At 42.3% G+C, this 23,364-nt stretch overlaps 1 protein-coding gene and 1 non-coding gene across 3 annotated transcripts in view; both read left to right on the top strand.

The window, feature by feature from the left end:
• Positions 1–23,364, top strand: part of cct6a (chaperonin containing TCP1, subunit 6A (zeta 1)) — a 41,561-nt gene that overhangs the window by 4,391 nt on the left and 13,806 nt on the right. Inside the window, exons 3-8 of one of the 2 annotated variants that reach the window (XM_041198315.1) lie at positions 1,675–1,809; positions 7,581–7,754; positions 8,565–8,668; positions 15,939–16,049; positions 17,060–17,219; positions 17,827–17,909. In XM_041198315.1, the coding sequence (XP_041054249.1) occupies positions 1,675–1,809; positions 7,581–7,754; positions 8,565–8,668; positions 15,939–16,049; positions 17,060–17,219; positions 17,827–17,909 (767 nt within the window). The remainder of the gene's footprint in view (positions 1–1,674; positions 1,810–7,580; positions 7,755–8,564; positions 8,669–15,938; positions 16,050–17,059; positions 17,220–17,826; positions 17,910–23,364) is intronic. The other variant, XM_041198317.1, reaches the window with a different exon arrangement.
• Positions 7,900–8,025, top strand: LOC121283699. Its single transcript, XR_005944345.1, has one exon. It is a non-coding gene; the product is annotated as a small nucleolar RNA SNORA15 (small nucleolar RNA).

Below are 23,364 nucleotides of genomic sequence, written 5' to 3'. Positions count from 1 at the left end.
CCCACATTCTACCTTCCATAAAGTTGAGATCATGCAAAACTCTGCTGCCTGTGTTTTAACCTCACAGAATTGTTACAGCACAAAAGGAGGCCATTTGCCTTGTCATTCCTGTTCTGGCTCTCCGAATGAACAATTTACCTAGTGCCATTGCCCCACCCTTTTCCCATAACCCTGCACATTCTTCCTTTTCAGATAACAATCTAATCCTTTGAATGCTTCGATTGAATCTGTCTCCACCACACCACACACTGCATTCCAGATTCTAACCACTTGCCGCTTGAAAAGGTTTTTCCTCATGTCACCATTGCTTCTTTTGCCATTTACTTTAAATCTGTGCTGTCATCTTCTCGATCCTTCATTGCACCAAGTCCCCTTCCCCTTCCCCCTCCTGTGCTCACTGACCTTCATTAGATCCTAGTCAAGCAACTTCTTGATTTTAAAACTTACATCCTTGTTTTCAAATCCCTCCATGGCATTATCCTTCCATATCCCTGTAATCTCCTCCAGCCCCCATAACCCTCCAAGATACCTGCACTCCTGGAATTTTGGCCTGTTGTACATTCCCAATCATAATTGCTGGACTGTTGGTGGTCAGTTATCCAAGCCCCAAGCTTTGGAATTCCCTTCCTAGAAGTGTCTGCTTCACTTTTCCTTTTTAAGACACTTGTTAAAACCTGTGGCTTTGACTAAACTTTTGACCTAATATCTCCTTGTGTGTCATGCTTTGTTTTATAATGCTCCTGGACAGTTCATACGTTAAACGTGCCGAACAAATTGAAATAGATTTATTTCTACAACTATCTCACAAGTTTAAATAGTCTTGTACAATTAATTGAAAAATTAGTAAACTAAGTTGAGTTTGAGGCCATATGCTGGTTTAGATACTGAGGTACTGGAATTCTCCGGCTGAATGAAATGAAAACTCGCTTAGCTTTTTCCGAGGATGGTGAGGTGGGTTTCATGAATGCTAATAGTTCATTCAGTTGGCATTGCAACATGTACTAGTCTTGAATGTCTGGGGTGTCCACATCTGTGCATTTTCGCAAGGTTAGGAATAAGAGACCAGGCCATAGTGACTTGGCTCAGCGATACCATATGCTGCCAACAAGGGGAGATGTATTATTCAAGCCAAGTTGTAGTACAGTATATTCATAGATTGCTTCAACTGGGGAAAGAAATTGAAAAAACTTGCATTGTCATTCTTCATTTAATATTTGTAGGAGATCTGATTACCAAGCATTTGTTGGAGTAGATAGGAAAAGTAATTATTTCTGCTCATGGTGGGGGCACAGTCTTAAAATTAGAGCTAAGCCATTCAGGGTGTCACAAGTACCTCACACAAAGGTCAGAGGAAATCTGGATCACTCCATCAAAAAGATGCTGAGTGTGGAGGGTCAGTTGAAAAATTAGGATTGATAGATCTTTGTTGGGAAGGTTATTGAGATATGGAACCTAAGTAGGTTTTGGAGTTAAGATACAGGTTGGCCACGATCTGATTGAATGTTGAACAAGCTTGAGCTGAATGACATCTTTCTGTTCTTATGTTCCTCAATCTAATGAAAAATGATTTCATCTGTTTTATAGGATCAGTAAGAAATAATAAATCCACGCATGTCAGTGGAATGTGTAAAAAAAAAAAAATTATTTTTGAATATACCAATTATTCCATTGCAGCAAATACAACACCCAACAGCCTCTTTAATTGCTAAAGTGGCTACAGCTCAGGATGATATGACTGGTGATGGCACCACTTCCAATGTGCTCATTATTGGCGAGCTGCTGAAACAAGCAGATCTCTACATTTCAGAGGTAACAAATGGTTATGGTTTTGTTAAGTCAATACTTTTGAGGTGCATGTAATATGATTCTCAGCGGAGCTCAGTCTTACAGGCAATTTGGAGCATTTGTTTTGATTCAAGTTCTAATGTGACCATGGCAGATTGTCTTACAGTGGTATGGAGGAATGTTCACCAATGATGGCAGTCCCCATTCTTAAATGGCATGGAATAAAGGGCCATAACTTCCTGTGGGGTGGCAATTGGTATTGCCGATCTGCTCATAGTTACTTAACTTCAAACCCAGGCGATCCTATCTCTTCCGACACAGGTCAAGGACAGTTCAGTTGAAAGTAAAGAAGCCGTGCCCCTTTATGCCCCCTTTTTTATGGTACCAGGTAAGTTTAAAGATCCCGCCAGGGAGAAGGTAAGTGTATAAGCGGGGAAGATTGTTGCGGGGGGGGGGGGGGGGGGGGGGGGGGTTGGTGGTTGGGTAGTCGGAGGAGGGTCGCTCGGCAGGGAGTTGGATAGTTTGGTGGGGGCAGGGTGGTGTAGTCAAGAGGTCCCATGTATGTTGGGGCAGGTGGGTGTAGTTGCGGGGTCTGTTGGGGGGTGGGGGGGCGGTGGTGATCGTCCTGTTGGGAGGTCAGTACAATAGTTACCCAAAAGCTATAATTCTTCTGATTGTTCTACGTTAGGAATTACCCAGAAACAGTCAGGAACATTCAAAGTTAGTTTGAGAGTTAGTTGGCATTTTCAAATGACTCCCATTGCAGGGCAATTGCCCATTAGAAGTTTGAATTTTGCAGGCAATTGTCATGCAATCCCTACCTGGGAATGTCACAAAATTGAATTTCTGGCCGAAAAGGGACCGATAAATAAGTGTGGGTATTTAGAAATGCTTGGACCTTGCAGAAGTCAATTAAGAAGCTGTCCCCTGGGTTTGGAATCTTGTGTTACTGGAGAATGTCTTTGTACTTTGAAGTGTCATGGCATGAAAATGTTCAATCGGTGTATTTTGTTTTTAATAACAATGCTGTAAATTAAATACATAATTATCTGCATTTAAACAGCATCTTGGTTTTATTTGATGCTTTAAAATAGCAAAATAGCCCAAGGCACTTCAGGACCCTTATCAAAAGAAAATTTTTAAAAAAAAATTCATTCATGGTATGTGGGCTTCGCTGGAAGGGCCAGCATTTATTTCCCATCCCTAATTACCCTTGAGAAAGTGATAGTGAGCTGCCTTTTTGAACTGCTGCAGTCCATGTGGTATAGGTACACCCACATAGCTGTTAGGAAGGGAGTTCCAGGATTTTGACCCAGAGACAATGAAGGAACGGCGATATATTTCCAATTTAGGATGGTGAGTGACTTGGAGGGGAACCTCCAGGTGGTGGTGTTCCCATGTATCTGCTGCCCTTGTCCTTCTAGATGGCGGCGGTCGTGGGTTTGGAAGATGCTGTCTAAGGAGCCTTGGCAAGTTCCTGCAGTGCATCTTGTAAATGATATACACTACTACTGTGCATCGGTGGGGAGGGAGTGAATGTTTGTGGATGTGGTGCCAATCAAGTGGGCTGCTTTGTCCTGGATGGTGTCAAGCTTCTTGAGTGTTGTTGGAACTGTACTCATCCAGGCAAGTGGGGAGTATTCCATCACACTCCTGCCTTGTGCCTTGTTGATTGTGGATGGGCTTTGGGGAGTCAGGAGGTGAGTTATTTGTCGCACGATTCCTAACCTGTGACCTACTCTTGTAGCCACAGTATTTATATGGCTAGTCCAGTTTCTGGCCAATAGTGTAACTCCCAGGATGTTGATAGTGGGGGATGCAGTGATGTTAATGATACATTAAGGGGGCGATGGTTGGATTCTCCCTTGTTGCACGTGGTCATTGTCTGACACTTGTGGCACGAATGTTACTTGACACTTGTCAGCCCAAGTCTGGATTTTGTCCAGGTCTTGCTGCTTTTGGACATGGACTTCGTCAGTATCTGAGGAGTCGCAAATGGTGTTGAACACTGTGCAATTATCAGCGAACATCCCTACTTCTGACCTCATGATGGAAGGAAGGTCATTGATGAAACAGCTGAAGATAACCAGCTGAAGGATACTACCCTAAGGAACTCTTGCAGTGATGTCCTGGAGCTGAGATGACTAACTTCCAACAACCACAACCATCTTCCTTTTGTACTAGGTATGACTCCAACCAGCGGAGAGTTTTCCCCCTGATTCCCATTTACGACCTTGATGTCACTCTCATCTCACACTGGGAGTTCATCTCTTTTGTCCATGTTTAAATCAAGGCTGTAATGAGGACAGGAGCTGAGTGGCCCTGGCGGAACCCAAAGTGAGCAGATCATTGCTAAACAAGTACAGCTTAATGGCCCTGTTGATGACTCTTTCCATTACTTATGATTGAGAGTAGACTGATGGGACTGTAATTGGCCGGGTTGGATTTGTCCTGCTTTTGTATACAGGATATACCTGGGCGATTTTCCACATAGCCGGGTAGATGCCAGTGTTGTAGCTGTACTGGAATAGCTTGACTAGAGGCGTGGTAAGTTCTGGAGCACAAGTCTTCAGTACTATTGCCGGAATATTGTCAGGGCCCATAGCCTTTGCTGTATCCAGTGCCTTCGGCTGTTTCTTGCTATCACGTGGAACGAATCGAATTGGCTGAAGACTGGCATCTGTGAAGCTGGGGACCTCTGGAGGAGGCCGAGATGGATCATCCACTCGGCACTTCTGGCTGAAGATTGTAGCAAATGCCTTATCTTCGGCCTTGTCTTTTGCATTGGTGTACTGGGCTCCTCCATCATTGAGGATGGGGATATTTTATTGTCCACCACCATTCACAACTGGATGTAGCAGGACTGAGATCTGATCAGTTGGTTGTAGGATCACTTAACCCTGTCACCTGCTTATGCTGTTTGGCACGCAAGTAGTCCTGTGTTATAACTTCACCAGGTTGACACCTCAATTTTAGGTATTTCTGCTGCTGCTCCTGGCATGTCCTCCTGCAATCTTCATTGAAGCAGGGTTGATCCCCTGGCTTGATGGTAACGGTAGAGTGGTGGATATGCTGGGCCATGAGGTTACAGATTGTGTTCGAGTACAATTCTGCTGCTGATGACCCACAGCGCCTCATGGATGCACAGTCTTGAGTTGCTAGATGGAGGGTATCCTCAGTGTGAAGGTGAGGCTTCGTCTCCTCAACGACTGTGTGATGGTCACTCCTACTGATACTGTCATGGACAGATGCATCTGTGACAGGCAGGTTGGTGAGGGTGAGGTCAAGTATGTTTTTCCCTCTTGCTTCCCTCACCACCTGCCGCAGACCCAATCTAACAGCTTTAGGGCTCGGTCAGTAGTTGTGCTGCTGAGCCACTCTTGGTAATGGCTATTGAGGTCCCCCACCTGGAGTACATTCTGTGCCTTTGTCACCCTTGTGCTTCCTCCAAGAGGTGTTCAACATGGAGGAACACCGATTCATCAGCTGAGGTGGGGAAGGGCAGTATGTGGTAATCAGTAGGAGGTTTCTTTGCCCATGTTTGACCTGATGCCATGAGACTTCATGGAATCCAGAGTCCATGTTGAGGATTCCCAGGGCAACTCCCTCCTGACTGTATACCGCTGTGTCGCCACCTCTGCTGGGTCTGTCCATACCCAGGGGTGGTGATGGTGGTGTCTGGGACATTATCTGTAAGGTATGATTCTGTGAGGATCACTGTCAGGCTGTTTCTTGACTTGTCTGTGAGACGGCTCTCCCAATTTTGGCACTAGCCCCCAGATTTTAGTAAGGAGGACTTTGCAGGGTTGACAGAATGCTGTTGTCATTTCTAGTGCCTAGGTTGATGCCGGGTGGTCCATCCAGTTGCGTTTCATTTTTTTGTGACTTGCTAGCAGTTTGATACAACTGAGTGGCTTGCTAGGCCATTTCAGTGGGCATTTTAAGAGTCAAACACATTATTGTGGGTCTAGAGTCACATGTAGGCCAGGTAAGGTTGGTAGATTTCCTTCCCTAAAGGACATTAGTGAACCAGATGGATTTTTACAATTGATTATGATTTCATGGTCATCATTAGACTTTTAATTCCAGATTTTTATTGAATTCAAATTCCACATGGTGGGATTTGAACCCGGGTCCCCAGAGCATTATCCTGGGTCTTTTAAATCCGGGTCCCCAGAGCATTATCCTGGGTCTCTGCATTTCTAGTCCAGCAAAATGCTACTACGCCATCGCCCAAGGTAAGGAATAGGTATTAGGTCAAGTGAGTTTTCAGGTCATCATTTTTAAAGAGTTTCTTAAAAAGAGGAAAGAGTGGCATTCTGAGAGTGAATTCCAGTGCTCAGGGAGGGACTGCGTAGCCAGCAGAGCTGCTAAAATCAAATATGCAACAAGCCAGAAACAAGCATCGAGAATTCTGGTTGAAGAGTTAAGAACATAGGAAAAGGACTAGGCCATTCAGCCCATTGAGCTTGCTCCATGCCACTTTCCTGCACTATCTCCATATCCCTTGATATTATTATCCAGATTTCTGTCTGGAACATGTTCAATGATTGTGTTTCCACAGCCCTCTGGAGTAGAGAATTCCAAAGATTCACCCCCCCCCCCCCCCCCCCCCCCCCCCCCCCCCCCCCCCCCCCCCGAGTGAAAAAATTCCTCCTCATCTCAGTCTGAAATAGCCTGTCCGAGTCCTCTTGAATCTCTTTGCATCCTCCTCACAACTTGCATTCCTACCTGGTTTTGTGTCATAAGAAAATTTGTAAATATTACATTTGTTCCCCCCATCCAAATTATTGATATAGATTGTGAACAACTGTAGCCCAAGCACTGATCCTTGCAGTATCCCATTAGTAACAGCCTGACATCCTGATAATGACCCATTTATTCCTACTGTTTTCTGTCTGTTAACCAAGTCTCAAACCATACCAGTCTTTTATCCCCAATCCCATATGCTCTAATTTTGTTTACTAACCTATGTGGCAATCTTATCAAAACCCTTTTGCAAATCCAAATACAACACATCCACTGGCTCTCCTTTTATGCTACAAGTAACATCCTCAAAAAATTCCATCAGATTCGTTAAACATGATTTTCCTTCATAAATCCACGTTGACTGCCTAACCATGTCATTATTTTCCAAATGTCTAGTTATACATTCTCTATAATGGAACATTTTCCCTACAGTTAACATCAAACTAACAAGTCTGTAATTCTCTGTTTTCTCTCTCCCTCCCTCTTTAAATGATTGGGTTACATTTGCTACTTTCCAGTCTCAGATTTTGAAAGATAACCATCAATGAATCCACTATCTCTATAGCCATCTCCTTCAACACTCTGGGATGTGGTTCATCAGGTCCAGGGGATTTATCAACCTTCAATTAATTTTTTGAGCACTACCTCTTTATATTAATAAAGTTCCTTTTTTCAGTTCCTCATTTTCACAAGCTTCTTGGTGCCCTAGTGTTTCTGCAAGGTTTTCTATATAGACACAAAGTAATTGTTTAGTTTCTCTAGCATTTCCCTACTCTCTATTATAAATTCTCTTGTCTCCTCCCATAATGGACCCACATTTGTCCTTGCTAATCTGATCCTTTCCTACCTAAAGAAGCTTTAACAGTCCGCCTTTGTTTCTCGCTTTCTTGGATTCATATTCTCTTTCCCCTTTCTTTATCAGTTTCTTGGTCCTCCTTTGCTGGATTCTAAATTCCTCCAATTTTAGAATTGCATCATGATGTAATTTGTTCAGCAAAATTTTCTGAGATTTGAATTTTTATGTGCAACGTGTCATTTCTTTTCAGGGCTTGCATCCCAGGATTGTGACCGAAGGGTTTGAAGCAGCTAAAGAAAAGGCCCTTGAGATTTTGGAGCAGGTGAAAGTAACCAAAGAGATGGATAGAGAGACACTTCTCAATGTTGCCAGGACATCATTGCGCACAAAGGTGCACAGAGAATTGGCAGATGTCTTAACAGAGGTATTTAAAATTTGTTCTCAGTCTTCAGTGCAGTATCATATTTTATTATTCAAAAGATTGCTATTGCCATTTAAGATATGTCCCTCATTTCCTTTCTGTCCTAGATGCATATTGGCAAGTAGGCAAATAATCAGGTGTTAGCTGTGCATGACAGAATTCTGCATTAGCTCGTCTATAGTTAAAGCAGTCAGACATCATGCTAGAGTATTTTCACTTGAATGAAATTGGTGCTCTGCCCTGTCACAGCAACATTCAGAAGGTGAATACAAGGTTTTCTTGATATGGATATTTCAAAATCTATAATATGTTAAAACTTTTTCGATTACAAATTGCAATGACCACCTTCATATGGAAACTGACCATATAAATTTGTCACATATTAATTATACCCCTCATAGAGATGGCACAGCACCACCACTGTTGGGAAGAGCAATGTGACATCTTTATTTCAGCATGTTTCCATAATAAACATGGATCTTGGAATTATACTGGATTTATATAAAAATGTGATAATTTTAAGCTAGAGACTAAATTATGTCTGCACACCCTATACCAATTATCCTGTGGTCTTTAACCTAATGGCACACAAGATTGTTTTCTTTGTCTAGTTTGATTCTTGGCAATAATTCATAGGATGAGTAAAGGAACATACTGCTGCAATGTAACAGTCTTGAAACTGTTTCTCTTGTGGTTGCAGTTTAATTATGTAAAGATTGTACTTCTAGAAAGTATTAAAATTGTGATATGCACAATATAATTGGTTGTTATGTGAAATTAACGTCCAACTATATAATGTTTGATCTCTTTTAGGCTGTAGTTGATGCTGTGCTGGCAGTGAAGAAACCAAATGAACCCATTGATCTCTTCATGGTTGAGATTATGGAGATGAAGCACAAAACTGAGAGTGACACAAAGTAAGTATCAACTAATAAAAGTTGATGGCAGGAAGTTTACAACAGAACCTTTCAGTCAATGGTTAGGGACCAACTTAGAATATTTGGACTCTAAATTTGCTGTTTAAATTTTGCTACCAATTTTAGTAAAGTGTAGCTCAAAGTATTAAACGTGGAACAAGTTTGTTACTCAAAGGGGACCTTTGGAACTGGTTATTCTTTGCAGAATGCTGTTGTGCTCTTATGTTAGTGGATTTATTCTTTTGGAGTGAATTTTAAGCTGTAGAAACAGCACCCTTGTTTTGGAGTCCTGCAGGCTGAGTTGTAGACTGCTAGGTTTTTTTTATTATTGGCTCCATTATTGAAAGTTGGTTTCTAATTTGTCATTTCTATTTTTGCTAATTTCCATTTCTTGTCCAAACAATCCTCAATGTTGAATTTAGGTTGGGGTTTAGCTTAGGGTTGGTTTGAGTTAATTATTTACAAAGTTAATGCGTTTAACTCATCTAATTTGTTTTTCGGGCTAGTGTGTAAGTTTTTGTGCTAATGGCATGACTCCAGTGCAGCCCAAAGCTAGGACTGTGGAATTTAGCCTCAGCTTTGAGGTGCAGTTGTGAGTTATGTTTCAAGGGTTAAGTCACTTTACCTTCAAGCTATTTTGGGAGACTGTTCAGGATGGTACATGCCTGTACTAAGAACAGACCATAATAAGGACAATCCCAGATTCATCTGTGACTAAAAAGACCACACGTGCAGGAGATAGGTCTGAGTCCTTGTTCTCAAGCTGCTGCTTTTTAAGTTGGAAAAGCTGGGCGCACACCATGTGTGAAGGGTTCCTGGAATGCATATTCCAAGAGGTGATCATCTCACTGGCAGGTCAAGTTGGTAGTACATGAAAGTGTATGCTGGAAATACTCAGCAAGTTTGCAGAGAGAAACAGAGTTAATGTTTTGGATTGAGTGACCTTTTATCAGAACTGAAGAAAGATAGAAAGGTAAGAGTTTTTAAGCCAATAGAAGGGGAAGGGGCAGGGAGAACTAAAGGGAAGGTCTGATAGGTTGAAGGGCAGAGGAGATTATCTAACAAAAGATTTCAAGATGCAACAGCCAAAAAGGGTGGTAATGGATAAAGAAACAAAGGTTGTGTCCATATGAGGCATGAATGGCTAGATGGCAACCGTCTGAATACAACATGCAGGGATAAATGCCCTCCACCTTATTTAAGGCCTTTGTTTTGTTCTTGTATTCCCTTTTGAAGTTTAGTTACTGTGGAATTTCACATCTTTTTTCCCTTGTCCCTTTCTGTAATTGCTTTAAACCTACTTGCATTATGATCACTGTTACCCAGGTGTTTTCCCTCTGCAACACTAGCCTTTATTTCCCAGAACTAAATCCAGCTTTGCTTCATTTCTTGTTGGGCTGGAAACACACCTTGGCTGTTTTTTCTCCACAGTCTATGTTAGGGTACTTCAAACCTATTGCTCTTATTTTAACATGACTTTAAAATTTGCTCTCAGATTTCCCCTCTATCTCCTGCTCAATATATGAGGGTCTACTTGATTCTCCAACCAAATAGATTTAATCTTTGAACTCTAGTATGTCAGTACAATAGAACCTTTTTTTTTCCCTTCCCAATCCACCTGAATCCACTAACTAAACTGATTAGTCCCCATTCTATCCCATGTTTAAGCCTGGTCTCCATTTTAGTTATTATATCAATGCTATGTGGCAACCTGCACTTGTAAATTGTCGATCTTATTTAACATGCCTTGCATTCTAACACCGTGCTTGTTGACATTTTTTCCTCCATTTAATTCTGTTCTTTCTGCACTATGCTTGGAGATTTTCCTCCTGAACTCATTTGTAGCTGTGGGATGGCCACCTACTGAAACGCACTATCCACAAGACTCTCTGCTTCCTGTATGCACTGTAGACAGCGCTTCCTTATATGTGGCTGAAAATAAGTGTCAATGGGGTATGAGCAGGCCATTTGGCCCCTTGAGCCTGCTTCGCCCTTCAATAAGATTGTGGCCTTAATTCCACTTTTCTACTGTTGCTTCCCCCTTGCCAATAAGGCTTCACTCCCTTGTTGCTAAAAAAGCTGTCTAACTCAGCCTTTAGTAATTCCACTGCTCTCTGGGGAAGAGAAATCAAAAAACATAATAACTCTGAGAAAAAATTCCACCTCATTGCTGTCTTAAATGGGAGACCCCTTATTTTTAAACTGTGTCCTATAGTTCTAGTCTCCCCCTCCATGAGAGAAAACATTTTCTCAGCATCTACCCAGTAGCAGTCGCTAACAGGATACTGCTATCAAGCCAAAAAGACTTTCTACCTATCACACAAACAAGTAATGTGGTATAGAAATTTCAGTGCCAGTGCGATGCCAGATTTGTAGGTTGCACATCCTAACAACTGGCTGATCAGATGAAACCGCACGTCCCTTCAGTTGTGCACAACAGGCAAAGCACTAACTGTACTCAACCAGCCTGTGCTTGCAAAACTCAAAACAGTGTCCAACATCTTGTGTGTTTCAAATAGTCATTTGGTAGTACAGAACTTGAGTATTCCTGAAAAAAGAGACATACTGTTGAAGCTTTTCGTCTTTTACTCATCAGCACAGAACCCGCAAGACTACAAATTGTAAAAAAACAACAATGAGAAGAGAGTGCTGATTGGTTGGCAAGTGGACTCTGATGGGTAGAGGGATTGCCATGGAGAATGCTCCAGGGAACAGTTATCTGCTAAGCCTTTGTTTAATATCAAGCCAGGCAGTTCGATTCTGATTGGTGAAGGCATTGCTGTGAACCAGGGAATGGCAGTCCCCCAAGCTTTTGTTTAGTTGGAAAAAGGTGCAATGCGTAGACATGCTCCTTCTGTCTGCAAAGGACAGGGTCCTGTGTGCGAATATATGTGGCTTCTAGCATGGGTAAGTGAGCCACACTGCGAGCCTGACTGGTAATCTTAAATTGGATTTCAGTGTAATTCTTAGTAGAATCATGATTGTTTAGCAAATGTTGTCCTATCGCAGAATCACATCTAATGTTGGACACTGTTTTGAGTTTTGCAAGCACAGGCTGGTTGAGTACAGTCAGTGCTTTGCCTGTTGCGAACAGCTGAAGGGACATGCGGTTTCATCTGATCAGCCAGTTGTTAAGATGTGCAACCTACATATCTGGCATCGCACTGGCACTGAAATTTCTATACCACATTACTCGTTTGTGTGATAGGTAGAAAGTCTTTTTGGCTTGATTGCAGTAGCAGTCGCTAACAGGATACTGCTTAGTAAAGCGTGAAATGGCTAACTTCACTTGTTGCTCAAAGTTTTGAGACACCTTACCCTTCCAGGGTAATCTGAGGTAGATGGGGGCACTTTTCAGGACCGTAAGTGACAGCCTTAAGCCCATTCATGAGTTTGCATGATATACAACGAGTAATGATCTGATCAGGATTGTTTTACTGCGCCCTATCAGGTTTGCAAGGTGAGAAAATGCTTTGGGGCCCTATTTGAGGTTGCCGGTAAGGCCAATCTTGGAGTGCGTGGAATTGTAGGAATCCAAATATGTATATTGATCCATGAAATTAGGCTTGTGGTAGACAGTAGTAGAGAACCCATTCTCGACTAGCACATTAAAAAAGGGAGCTAATTTGACTGTTCCATTTCAAAGGTGAATTTGAGCGCAGGATGAGCCCATTAGGTGTGTAAGGAAATTCTAACATGTAGCCGCAAATTCAAAAATAACAAATTTATCGTCTACATATTGGAAATATGCAAGGGGCATGAGGTTAAGTGTCATTCCATCAAAGACGTGTTTCTCGTGGAAACAAGACAGATGTTTGCGAGAGCTGGGCCAACAGGATCCAATGGCAACACCCATCTGTTTGGGCATACATAGTGTGGTTAAAACTGAACTCAACTGCATGAGTTGCTGAGTTCAATTGTTCAATGAATACACAGGTTCAAACAATGGTATATCTAGATCGCTATAGTATTGTGACACGCTGCAAATGCCTATGGCTTCCTTGAGCGATACAATGGTGAATAGGCTAGCAATGTTGAATGGACATGGCATTGCTACTGATATGCAAGTCCTGTATGGTCTTCGCTAAGGTGAAGAAACTCTTTACCATGTATGTGGAAAACTTGCTTGGAACAGGTTGTAACAACCCTTTGGCCAATTCATGTTGTGCAGAACCAGTCATGAATAAGATAGAACGTAAAGGGACATAACTTTTGTGTGTCTTGGGCAGCCCATACATATGCAGACACCGTGAGCTGAGAGGACGAATCCTATCATACATACCACCCATCAGCTCGGCGCTCTTGCATGAGTCCACCAATTAGTGTTCTATTCTCATGCAGTATAAATTGTTGTTCCCTTTACAGTTGGTATTCTTGCAAATTCTGTCCTGATGAGTGCAAGATGAATGCTTCCAACAACATTTTTTTGTAATACTTATGTTTCAATACTGTTTATATGTTTCAATAAAAAGGAATATTAAACACATGGAGTATACAGTGTAGATTAACGCAATGAAACAGGCTTGGGAAACAAAACAATTATGAGGAGGGACAAGATACTTGGACCTGTTTTCACTTGAGCTGCGGTGGCTAGGAGGAAATCTGAGTTCTTTTTAAAAGCATTAAGGGTTTTGATGGAGTGAAGAGAAAGATATTTCATCTGGATGGGGAGTTGGTGACAAACTGTCATCAAATTTAAAGTTATTGGAAGAGGTTAAGATTAATAATTTCACGCAGGCTGTTCGAACATGAGCTTGGAGGTGTTTCAGAATTATAGAGGCCCTAATTGTAAAGCAGCACAAATTTAAAACTGCCTTTGGTTTGAAACTGAACTTAACTGTTGCTCAACAGGAGCTCTTTCTGAAGCATCAGCACTTGATCAGGTTGAGTTTTTCTGAGAACCTTGCATTGATCTCTGCATCAGGTAATTGTGGAACATCATTGTCGATGGGTAAGGCTGTAGCTCATAAGTGTGTCATAATGTCACTAATAGAGTCATAACAGCTCAAAAGGAGACCCATTCAGCTGATCAAGTCCAGACCTGCTCTCTGTAGATTAATCCAGCCTGACTGATTCCCCATTTTATCTCTGTATCTCTGCAAGTTTAATTGCTTCAGGTACCTTTACAATTTCCTTTTGAAATCATTGTGTCCACTTCCACCAACCTCATGGGCAGCGAGTTCCAGGCCATTGGCACTTGCTACATAAAAAAAATTCTCCCTCTTATTCTCCCCTGTATCCCTTCACCAAAACCTTAAATCTGTGTTAACTTGTCTCTGTGAAATCGGCTAAGAAGAGTACCTTTTCTTTGTCTACCTTCATAATCTCTATCAGATTTCCTCTCAACCTCCTTTGCTCCAAGAACAACCCCAGCTTCTCCAACCTAACTTTTGTCATTAAAATCCCTTATCAGTGGACCCATTCTGGTAAATCCTCGCACCTTCTCAAGGACCTTCATGTACTTCAGGAGCACCGCCAGGCATACATAAAAATGAGGTGTCAACCTGATGAAGCAGCAACACAGGACTACTTGGTATTTTTTTCGTACTTCATGGGATGTGGGTGCCACTGGGAAGGCCAACATTTGTTGTCCATCCCTAATTGCGCTTGAGCTGTGTGGCTTGCTAGACCACTTCACAGAGCAGTTATAAGTCAGCCACGTTGCTGTGGGTGTAGAGTTCCATGTAGGCCAGATAGCAGAAGTCCTTTCCTAAAGGACATTAGTGAACCGGATAGGTTTTTATGACAACTAATGATAGCTTCATGGTACTGAGGCCAGCTTTCAATTTCCATTTTTTAAATTAATTAATTGACTTTAAATTCCACCAGCTGCCATGGTGAGATTTGAACCCAGGGCAGCAGTCTAGGCCTCTGGCTTAATAGTTCAGTGACATTACTACTATACCACCATCTCTCCAATATCATTAATTTTTAAATATAACAAATTTTTTATGAATGGATTAAAAATTAAACAGGAGAGACTTTATATTTGTTCATGGGATGTGGGCGTCGCCGGCTACACCTTATTGTCCATCCCTAATTACCCTTGAGAAGGTGGTGGTGAACTGCCTTCTTGAACCACTACAGTTCATGTTTTGTAGGTACACCACAGTGATGTTAGGAAGGGAGTTTCAGGATTTTGACCCAGTGACAGTGAAGGAACGGCGATATATTTCCAAATCAGGATGGTGAGTGGCTGGCAGGGGAACTTCCAGGTGGTGGTGTTCCCATGTGTCTGCTGCCCTTGACCTAGGTGGTAGAGGGCACGGATTTGGAAGGTGCTATTGAAGGAGCCTTAATGAGTTTCTGCAGTAGATGGTACACACTGTTGCCACTGTCCATCGGTTGCAGAGGGAATGGATGTTGAAGGTGGTGGATGTGGTGCCAATCAAACGGGTGTCTTTGTCCCAGATGGTGTCAAGCTTCTTAAGTGTTGTTGAAGCTGCACTCGTCCAGGCAAGTGAGGAGTATTCCATCACACTCCTGACTTGTGCCTTGTAAATGGTGGACAGGCTTTGGTGGTCAGGAGGCGAGTTACTTGCTGCAGGATTCCCTGCCCTTGATCTGCTCTTGTAGCCACAGTATTTATGTGGCTGGTCCAGTTCAGTTTTTGGTCGATGGTAACTCCCAGGATGTTGATAGTGGGGATTCAGCGATGGTAATGCCATTGAATGTCAAGGCAAGATGGTTACGTTCTCTCTTGTTGGAGATTGTCATTGCCTAGCATTTGCATTTATATTTTGTCTTTCATGGCCACCAGAAATCTCAAAGCACTTTACACTCCGGCCAATTAAGTACTGGAGAAGTGTAGTTACTGGTAATGTAGAAAACATAGCAGCCAATTTGTGGACTGCAAATTTACAGAAACAAAAGTGTGATAATCGCCAGATAACCTGTTTTGTAAAGTTGATTGAAGGATACGTATAAGCCAGGACACTGGGGATAACTCTTGGCACTTCACAATAGTACCATGGGATCTTTTAAATTTCTATGAGAAGGCAGTCAGGTTTAACATATCGTCCAAAAGACAACACTTCTGGCAGTGCAGCTTGCCCTCAGTATTGTATTCAAGTATTGACCTTGAGTTTTGTGCTCAAGTCCTAGAGTGGGCTTGAACTTACAACCTTCTGACTGACAGATAAGAGAGCTACCAGCACTTAGATTAGTGGAGTCTGTTTATTTGAATCTAGTTTTATATTGATTCAAGTATTCCTTTCATGATTATTCCCTTTTTGAGTAATGATTATAACTGGAACTTTTCATTTTGTAGCCTGGTGAGAGGACTGGTCTTGGATCATGGTGCTCGTCACCCAGATATGAAGAAAAGAGTAGAAGATGCTTACATTCTTACCTGCAATGTTTCACTGGAGTATGAAAAGACGTAGGTGCAGTCAGGCTTTGCAATTCCTGAAGTTAAACTGAATTAAAACCACAAGTTTTATGGTAGAGGTACCTATTTCCTTTATAGCAAGTCTGTTGAGAGCAAGAATTTAGATTAAAGGGCATTGAATTTCTTTGTCTTGTCTTGGTGAATCTATTGTTATAACAACTTATATTTATATAGTGCCGTCAATGTAATAAAACATCCCAATGTGCTTGATAAGAGCATTATAAAACAAAATATGACACTAAGCCACATAAGGAGATATTAGATCAGATAACCAAAAGCTTGGTCAAAGAGGTGGTTTTTAGTACATTTCTTAAAGGAGGAAAGCAGGTTAAGGAGGTTTAGGAAGAGTGTGCCAGAGCTTGGGGCCCAGGCAACTGAAGGCACAGCCACCAATAGTGGAGCCAGTAAAATCGGAGGTGCTCAAGGTGCCAAAATTAGATGAGCACAGATATCTCAGAAAGTTGTGGGGTTGGAGGAAATTAAAGATGGGAGGGATGGTAAGACCATGGAGGGATTTGAAAATAATGAGTATTTTAAAATCAAGATGTTGTTTGACTGGGAGTCAGTGTGGATCAACAAGCACATGGATGATGGGTGATCAAGACTTGCTGTGAGTTAAAACATAGGCAGCAGAGTTTTGAATGATTTAAAGTTTACATTGGGTAGAATGTGGGAGACCAGCCAAGATTAAGTTGGAATTGTTGAGTCCAGAGGTAACAAAGGCTTGAATGAGGGGGTTCAGCAGTAGGTGAGCTGAGATGGGCAGAATCAGGTGGTATTAGTATTTTAATATCTCCTAGAGATTGTAGCTTATAATTCTGTTTAATGGTATTCAAAATAATGCCTGATCCAGACTGCTAAATTAAAACCAATACTATGCTGAATATTTGTGGCCATCAATTGCTTTTACTGGCTTGAATAAGACTTGATAAAGCTTTAACTCTGTTGGTATTTTGCCTGTAAATATCGTGCAGTAACGAGCCATTTTTATTTGTCCCCAGAGAAGTAAACTCAGGATTCTTCTACAAAAGTGCTGATGAAAGGGAAAAGTTTGTACAAGCTGAGAGAAAGTTCATTGAAGACAGAGTTAACAAAATTATAGCACTGAAGAGAAAAGTTTGTGGTGAATCTAATAAAGGATTTGTAGTTATTAACCAAAAGGTTGGTGCTCTGGTGGCTCCATTTCATTATGCTTTTTTCTTCTTACCAATCTTTGCCCCCTTTGCTCTCATGAAAGGGTTGACTGCTTACTGTTGGCACTGGTCCTTTCTCATCACCTTGCCCCAAGTAGCCATTACTTCATAGAAGAATCACGACTGGGAGTATCAGCAAATTATTTAACTTGACTTCCTCTGACACACACATACATTTTTAGTGGGGATCACTGGATAACAGTTGTAGAATTATTTTTTTTTTTAAATCCTGCACCACCACCAACACCACTGTCACAAAAGAACAAATTGGACTTGCTCAACTCCTGCCTTGGCTGGAATTTTTTAATGTTTTAGTTAACTCTAATTTCTCAACCTAATATTTGAGCAACAATAACTTGTCTCGAAACATAGTTGTAACCATAGTTGTAGCAGGGCGCTTGGTTTGATTCAGTTGTTGTCTCTATCTGCATATTTTTATTCCCATCAGTTTATGACTTTAGGTTGATGTTTCAATTTGAAATTTTACTGCAGATTTATTCTCCCCACTGTACCTACTTTACATTTGTAACTGGATTTTTCTATCATTTAAATTTAACATTGATTTTGATTTTCAGGGTGTTGATCCATTATCATTGGATGCATTTGCAAAAGAAGGCATTGTGGCATTGAGAAGAGCAAAACGAAGAAACATGGAGAGGTTGGTTCTGTGAAATAAATGTGATGTTTGCAAATATCTATTAGAGTAGTGACTGTAGTCTGTAGTGGTTGCCCTCCTGTGGCAGAAAGTAAGCAGGGTACCTTTTTTCAGTGAAGCTTGGAACTAATTCAGGCCTCTGGTCGACCAAGTGATCCCATAAAAGAACCAAGCAAGTCCACAATGCTCCATGCCACTGATTGTCCAGATGCTTTGGCTCACTGTTGGAAACTGGAGCTGTGGAGCAGTCGCTTGGGCTGAGATTATTCCCACTTGGCTCTAAATAACGCCACTAACTAATGTTCTAAAGAGCAGGATAGTTGTAGTTGGTGAAATGTGGGAATTTATCGATGGTTCTGGTGGCTAGCATGATTTTTGCTGATCATTAAAAGTTAGTTCTCTCCTTTACAGTTTTCCTGTAAATGTTCAGTATTTTTCCAACTTAGCCACTCCAGAATGCACCTAAGTGCTCCTGATTTGGACATGGGAAAGATTGTAACAATAAAGTCATAAAACTAAGTACAATAGCAAATTATTAAAGTAACCCTGTTCTACATCCAAGAAATTTATATGGAATCTCAATGCACCAAAATGCCCAAGACACTTAACCAATGATCAGAAAAAACTTTGACACCAAGGCACAGGAGATATTTGAATGATGACTAAAACCTTGGTCAGAGATAAGTTTTAAGGAGCATCTTCAAAGGAGGAGAGAGACACAGAGGTTTAAAGAAAGTCTTGCATTTACATGCTGCCTTTCAAGACATTCTGAAGCATTTAACGTGATTCCATTCCTATCTATCTAATCATAGCTCGAGAATCACTTCCAATGGTATCGCTTTCTGCTCCCACACTGTTACTTATGATGTCCCCCCAAGGATCTATCCTTGACCCCCTCCTATTTCTTATCCACATGCTGCCCCATGGCAACATAATCTGAAGGCACACTGTTAGTTTTCACGTGTACTGTTGACACCCAACGCTACTCTACTTCACCACCACCTTTCTCAACGCCTTCACTGTTGTGAAATTATTAAACTGCTTATCCAACATCCAGTACTGGATGAGCAGAAATTTCCTCCAATTAAATATTGGGAGGACAGGAGCCATTGTTTTCAGCCCTTGATTCCCAACTACTGAATCCACCCGTCTCTCTGGCAACATTCTGAGATTAAGACGGTTTTTGGAACTTTGGTATCATGTTTGATCCTGAGATGAAGTTTTGACCTCATATTCATACCATCACTAAGACTGCCTGTTCCAACCTTTTATGTGGCATCTTATCAAATGCCTTTTGAAAATCCCAGCTATATTACATAATCTGTTATCTAGTGTCGATCCGTTGCTAGTCAGGATGATTGTCTTCCATAAATCCAAAGATGGTTGATGAAGCCAATTCAGGATCTGTAGCTTTGATGGCACAGAGGGCATTTGTTGTCATGTGAGATATCTAATCATGTATTATTAATTCAGGTCATGGCGTGTTCTTTCGCTGCTTTCATTTTTCCCCTTCAACTTGTTGTTGGATCTCAAAATGCTGGGATCCTTTCCACACTCTGCTGCCATCTGGTTTGATCCAGGGTGGTGATGTCCAAGCAGTTGGTGACAGTGTTGGATTTCTTCATATTGGCTTTCAGCATACGCTTGAAGAGCTTCTTCTTTTGTTCTCTGGTGCATCTGTCCTGACTGAGCTGGGAGACGACGACTTGTTTTGGGAGCCTGATATCTGACATCTGAACTATGGGACCAACCCAACGAAGCTGATGGCGAATGTCATAGCCTCAATATTTCTGGTGCCTTCTTGTGAGAGGACACTGAAGTTGGTGTGTTTGTCCTCTCACGTAAAGCACAAGATCTTCTGCAAGCAGTGTTGATATTATTCCTGCTAAGCGTTGTCAGTGTTCCAGCCCCATACAGTAGATAGGGATCACAACCGCTTGGTGGACCATGAGCTTGGTTTCGATTTGATGTTGTGATCTTCAAACACTCGTTTCCTCAGGTGACCAAAGTCTGCATCAGCAGATTTCAAGCGCTGCTCGATTTCTTCGATTACCTCCAAGGTACTGGAAGTGTTCCACATTTTCCAGACACTCATCATGAATCCTAATTGATGGGGCTGGGGCATATACATTTAGAGCTTGCCGATGGAGGACTTTGGTCTTCTGAATGTTGAGTGTAAGTTCCCATCTTGTGTGCCTCAGTAAATACATCGATTCTCTGGAGATCCGTTTCTGACATTAGCATCATCAACATTGGAGCTCAATGATTGAGGTAGGGTGGTCTTAGTTTTTGATTGGAGGTATCTGAGATTAAATGGTTTACTATCCTTTTTATAAATAAACTGCACTTCAGCAGGAAGCTTGACTCTAGTGAGATGGAACATGACAGCAAGGAAGATTGGCGGGGGGGAGTTGGGGCGATGACACAACCTTGTTTGACGCCCGTCTTAACCTCAAAGGGGTCTGTAATGGATCTGCTTTTAAGGATCACTGCTCATATATCATGAGTCAGGCGAAGGATGGTAATGAATTTTAGAGGACATGCTTCAACAGGATCTTGCAGAGTGCCTCTCAATTTAGAGTCAAAGGCCTTTGTCAAGTCAGAGAACACTGTAGAGAGATTGATGTTGTTCATGACATTTTTCTTGTAGTTGGTGAGCTGTAAAAATCATGTCAGCCATGCCTCTCGACCTAAACCCACATTGAGATTTGGGGAGTAGCTCTTCAGGTGTAAGTCAGTTCAGAGTTCTTGCAATAATCTTTGCTGCAATGGAAAGCAGGGAGATGCCTCTGTACTTTCCACAGTTGGATTTGTCCATTTTCTTGAAGATTGTCACAGTCATGGTGTCCTGGAGATCATTCAGGACTTCCTCTTCATTCCTTTCCATTCCAGATCTGTAGGATAGAGGCACGGAGCTGGAATGTTGTTCCTTTCCTCCGTGCTTAAAGATGTCAGCAGAGATTCCATCACCACCTGCAGCTTTGTTGTTCGTGTGTGATGGTTTTCATCACTTTTTCATAGGCATTGGTGAAGTTCTGAACTTGGCTCTAACTGGGTGTTGTGGGATGGAGTTGAAGACATTTGTGTGGAACTACCATCATGCTAAATGACATAGATTTCAAACAGATCTGCCATTGAAGACTGGCAACCATGTGGCGCTGTGGGCCATTAGCAGCAGCAGAATTGTTTATAACCACAATTTGTAAGCTCATGGCCTGGCACTCTACCATTACCACCAAGTTAGAGGATCAATGAAGGGTGCAGGAGGGCATGCCAAGAGCAGTACCAGGCACACTTAAAGATGAAGTGTCAACTTGGTGAAGCTATAGCAAAGGACTACTTGCATGCCAAACAGCGTAAGCAGCAAGTGATAGAGCTAAGTGATTCCACAACCAAATGATCAGATCTGAGCTCTACAGCCCTGTCACATCCAGTCATGAATTGTGGTGGACAATTAACTCACTAGAGGAGGAGGCTCCACAAATATCCCCATCCTCAAATGATAGGGGAGCCCGGCACAACAGTGCAAAATTTGAGGCTCAAGCATTTGCAACAATCCTCAGCCAGAAGTGCAGAATGGATGATCCATCTCAGCCTCCTCAGGAGGTCCCCAGCATCAGAGATGCCAGTCTTCAGCCAATTCGATTCATTCTACATGATATCAAGAAATGGCTGAAAGCACTGGGTACTGCAAAGACTATGGGCCTTGACAATATTCCAGCAATAGTACTGAAGACTTGTGCTCCAGAACTTGCCGTGCCCCTAGCCAAGCTGTTCCAGTACAGCTACAATGCTGGCATTTACCCAATGTGGAAAATTGCCCAGGTATGTTCTGTGTACACAAAGCAGGACAGATCCAATCCGGCCAGTTAGCTCCCCATCAGTCTACCCTTGATGATCAGTAAAATAAACAGTTCTATCAAGCAGCACTGTCTTTGCAATAACCTATTGACGTTCAGTTTGTGCTCTGCCATGGTCACTAAGCTCCTGACCTTGGTTCAAACATGGACAAAAGAGCTGAATTCCCGAGGTGTGGTGAGAGTGATTGCCCTTGACATCAAGACAGCATTTGACCGAGTGTAACATCAAGGAGCCCCAGCAAAATTGGAGTCAATGGGAATCGGGGATAAACTCTCCACTGGTTGGAGTCATAGCACAAAAGAGGGTGCTTGTGGTTGTTGGAGTTCCAGGACATCACTGCAGGATTCCTCAGTGTAGTATCTTAGGCCCAACCATCTTCAGCTGCTTCATCAATGACCTTCCTTCCATCTTAAGGTCAGAAGTGGGGATGTTTGCTGATGATTGCACGATGGTCACCATTCGTGACTCCTCAGATACTGAAGCAGTCCATGTCCATATGCAGCAATAATATCCAGGCTTGGGCTGACAAGTGGCAAGTGACATTTGTGCCACAACTGCCAGGCAATGACCATCTCCAACAATGGCATTACTATCACTGAAACCCCACTATCAACATCCTGGGAGTTACCATTGACCAAAAACTAAACTGGACTAGCCATATAAATACTGTGGCTACAAGAGCAGAGGCTAGGAATCCTGCGACGAGTAACTCACCTCCTGACTCCCCAAAGCCTGTCCTCCATCTACAAGGCACAAGCCAGGAGTGTGATGGAATACTCCCCACTTGCCTGGATGAATGCAGCTCCAACAACACTCAAGTTGGACATCATCCAGGATAAAGCCCATTCACTCCTTCCACCACCGATGCACAGTGGCAGTAGTGTGTACCATTTACAAGATGCAATGCAGGAACTTGCCAAGGCTTCTTAGACAGCACCTTCCAAACCTATGACCACTACTATCTAGAAGGACAAGAGCAGCGGAGACATGGAAACACCACCACCTCGAAGTTCCCCTCCGCCACTCACCATCCTGATTTGGAAATATATTTCCATTCCTTCAGTGTCGCTGGGTCAAAATCCTGGAACTCCGTCCCTAACAGCACTGTGGATGTACCTACACCACGTGGACTGCAGTAGTTCAAGAAGGCAGCTCACCACCACCTTCTCAAGGGCAACTAGGGATGGGGAATAGATTCTGGCATCGTCAGCGAGGCTCACACCTGTGACTGAATTTTTTTTTAAAAAAAGACACTATCGTCCTGTCTGCCCACCACATGTTCTTCATGTCACATGTGTATCTTTGTACCTTAGTCATTCGTTGTTGGTAAGCCAGTTTCTTTTGCGTTGAGTTTGGGTAGTTCCACCGGGCACAGAAGGTCCTGCCTTTGTGATCAATCGGTTTGTTGATATCCTGACCTTTCTCATCAAATCAATCCTGATGTTTCCTGACAGAAACTCCAAGTGTCTCTTTGCCAGCATTGATGATATTAGACTGAAGGACATCTCATGTACTGTGGACATTCTTCTGTTCTTCATTGAAGTTTGAAAGCTTTTCACTTGGGCATTGTTGGAATCGGTCTCTTTTGCTTGGATCC

The sequence above is a fragment of the Carcharodon carcharias genome, chromosome 10 (assembly GCF_017639515.1).
Source record: "Carcharodon carcharias isolate sCarCar2 chromosome 10, sCarCar2.pri, whole genome shotgun sequence".
Classification (NCBI taxonomy): domain Eukaryota; kingdom Metazoa; phylum Chordata; class Chondrichthyes; order Lamniformes; family Lamnidae; genus Carcharodon; species Carcharodon carcharias.
The sequence above is the reverse complement of the archived record's forward strand: the minus strand, read 5'-3'. Positions and strand labels throughout refer to the sequence as shown.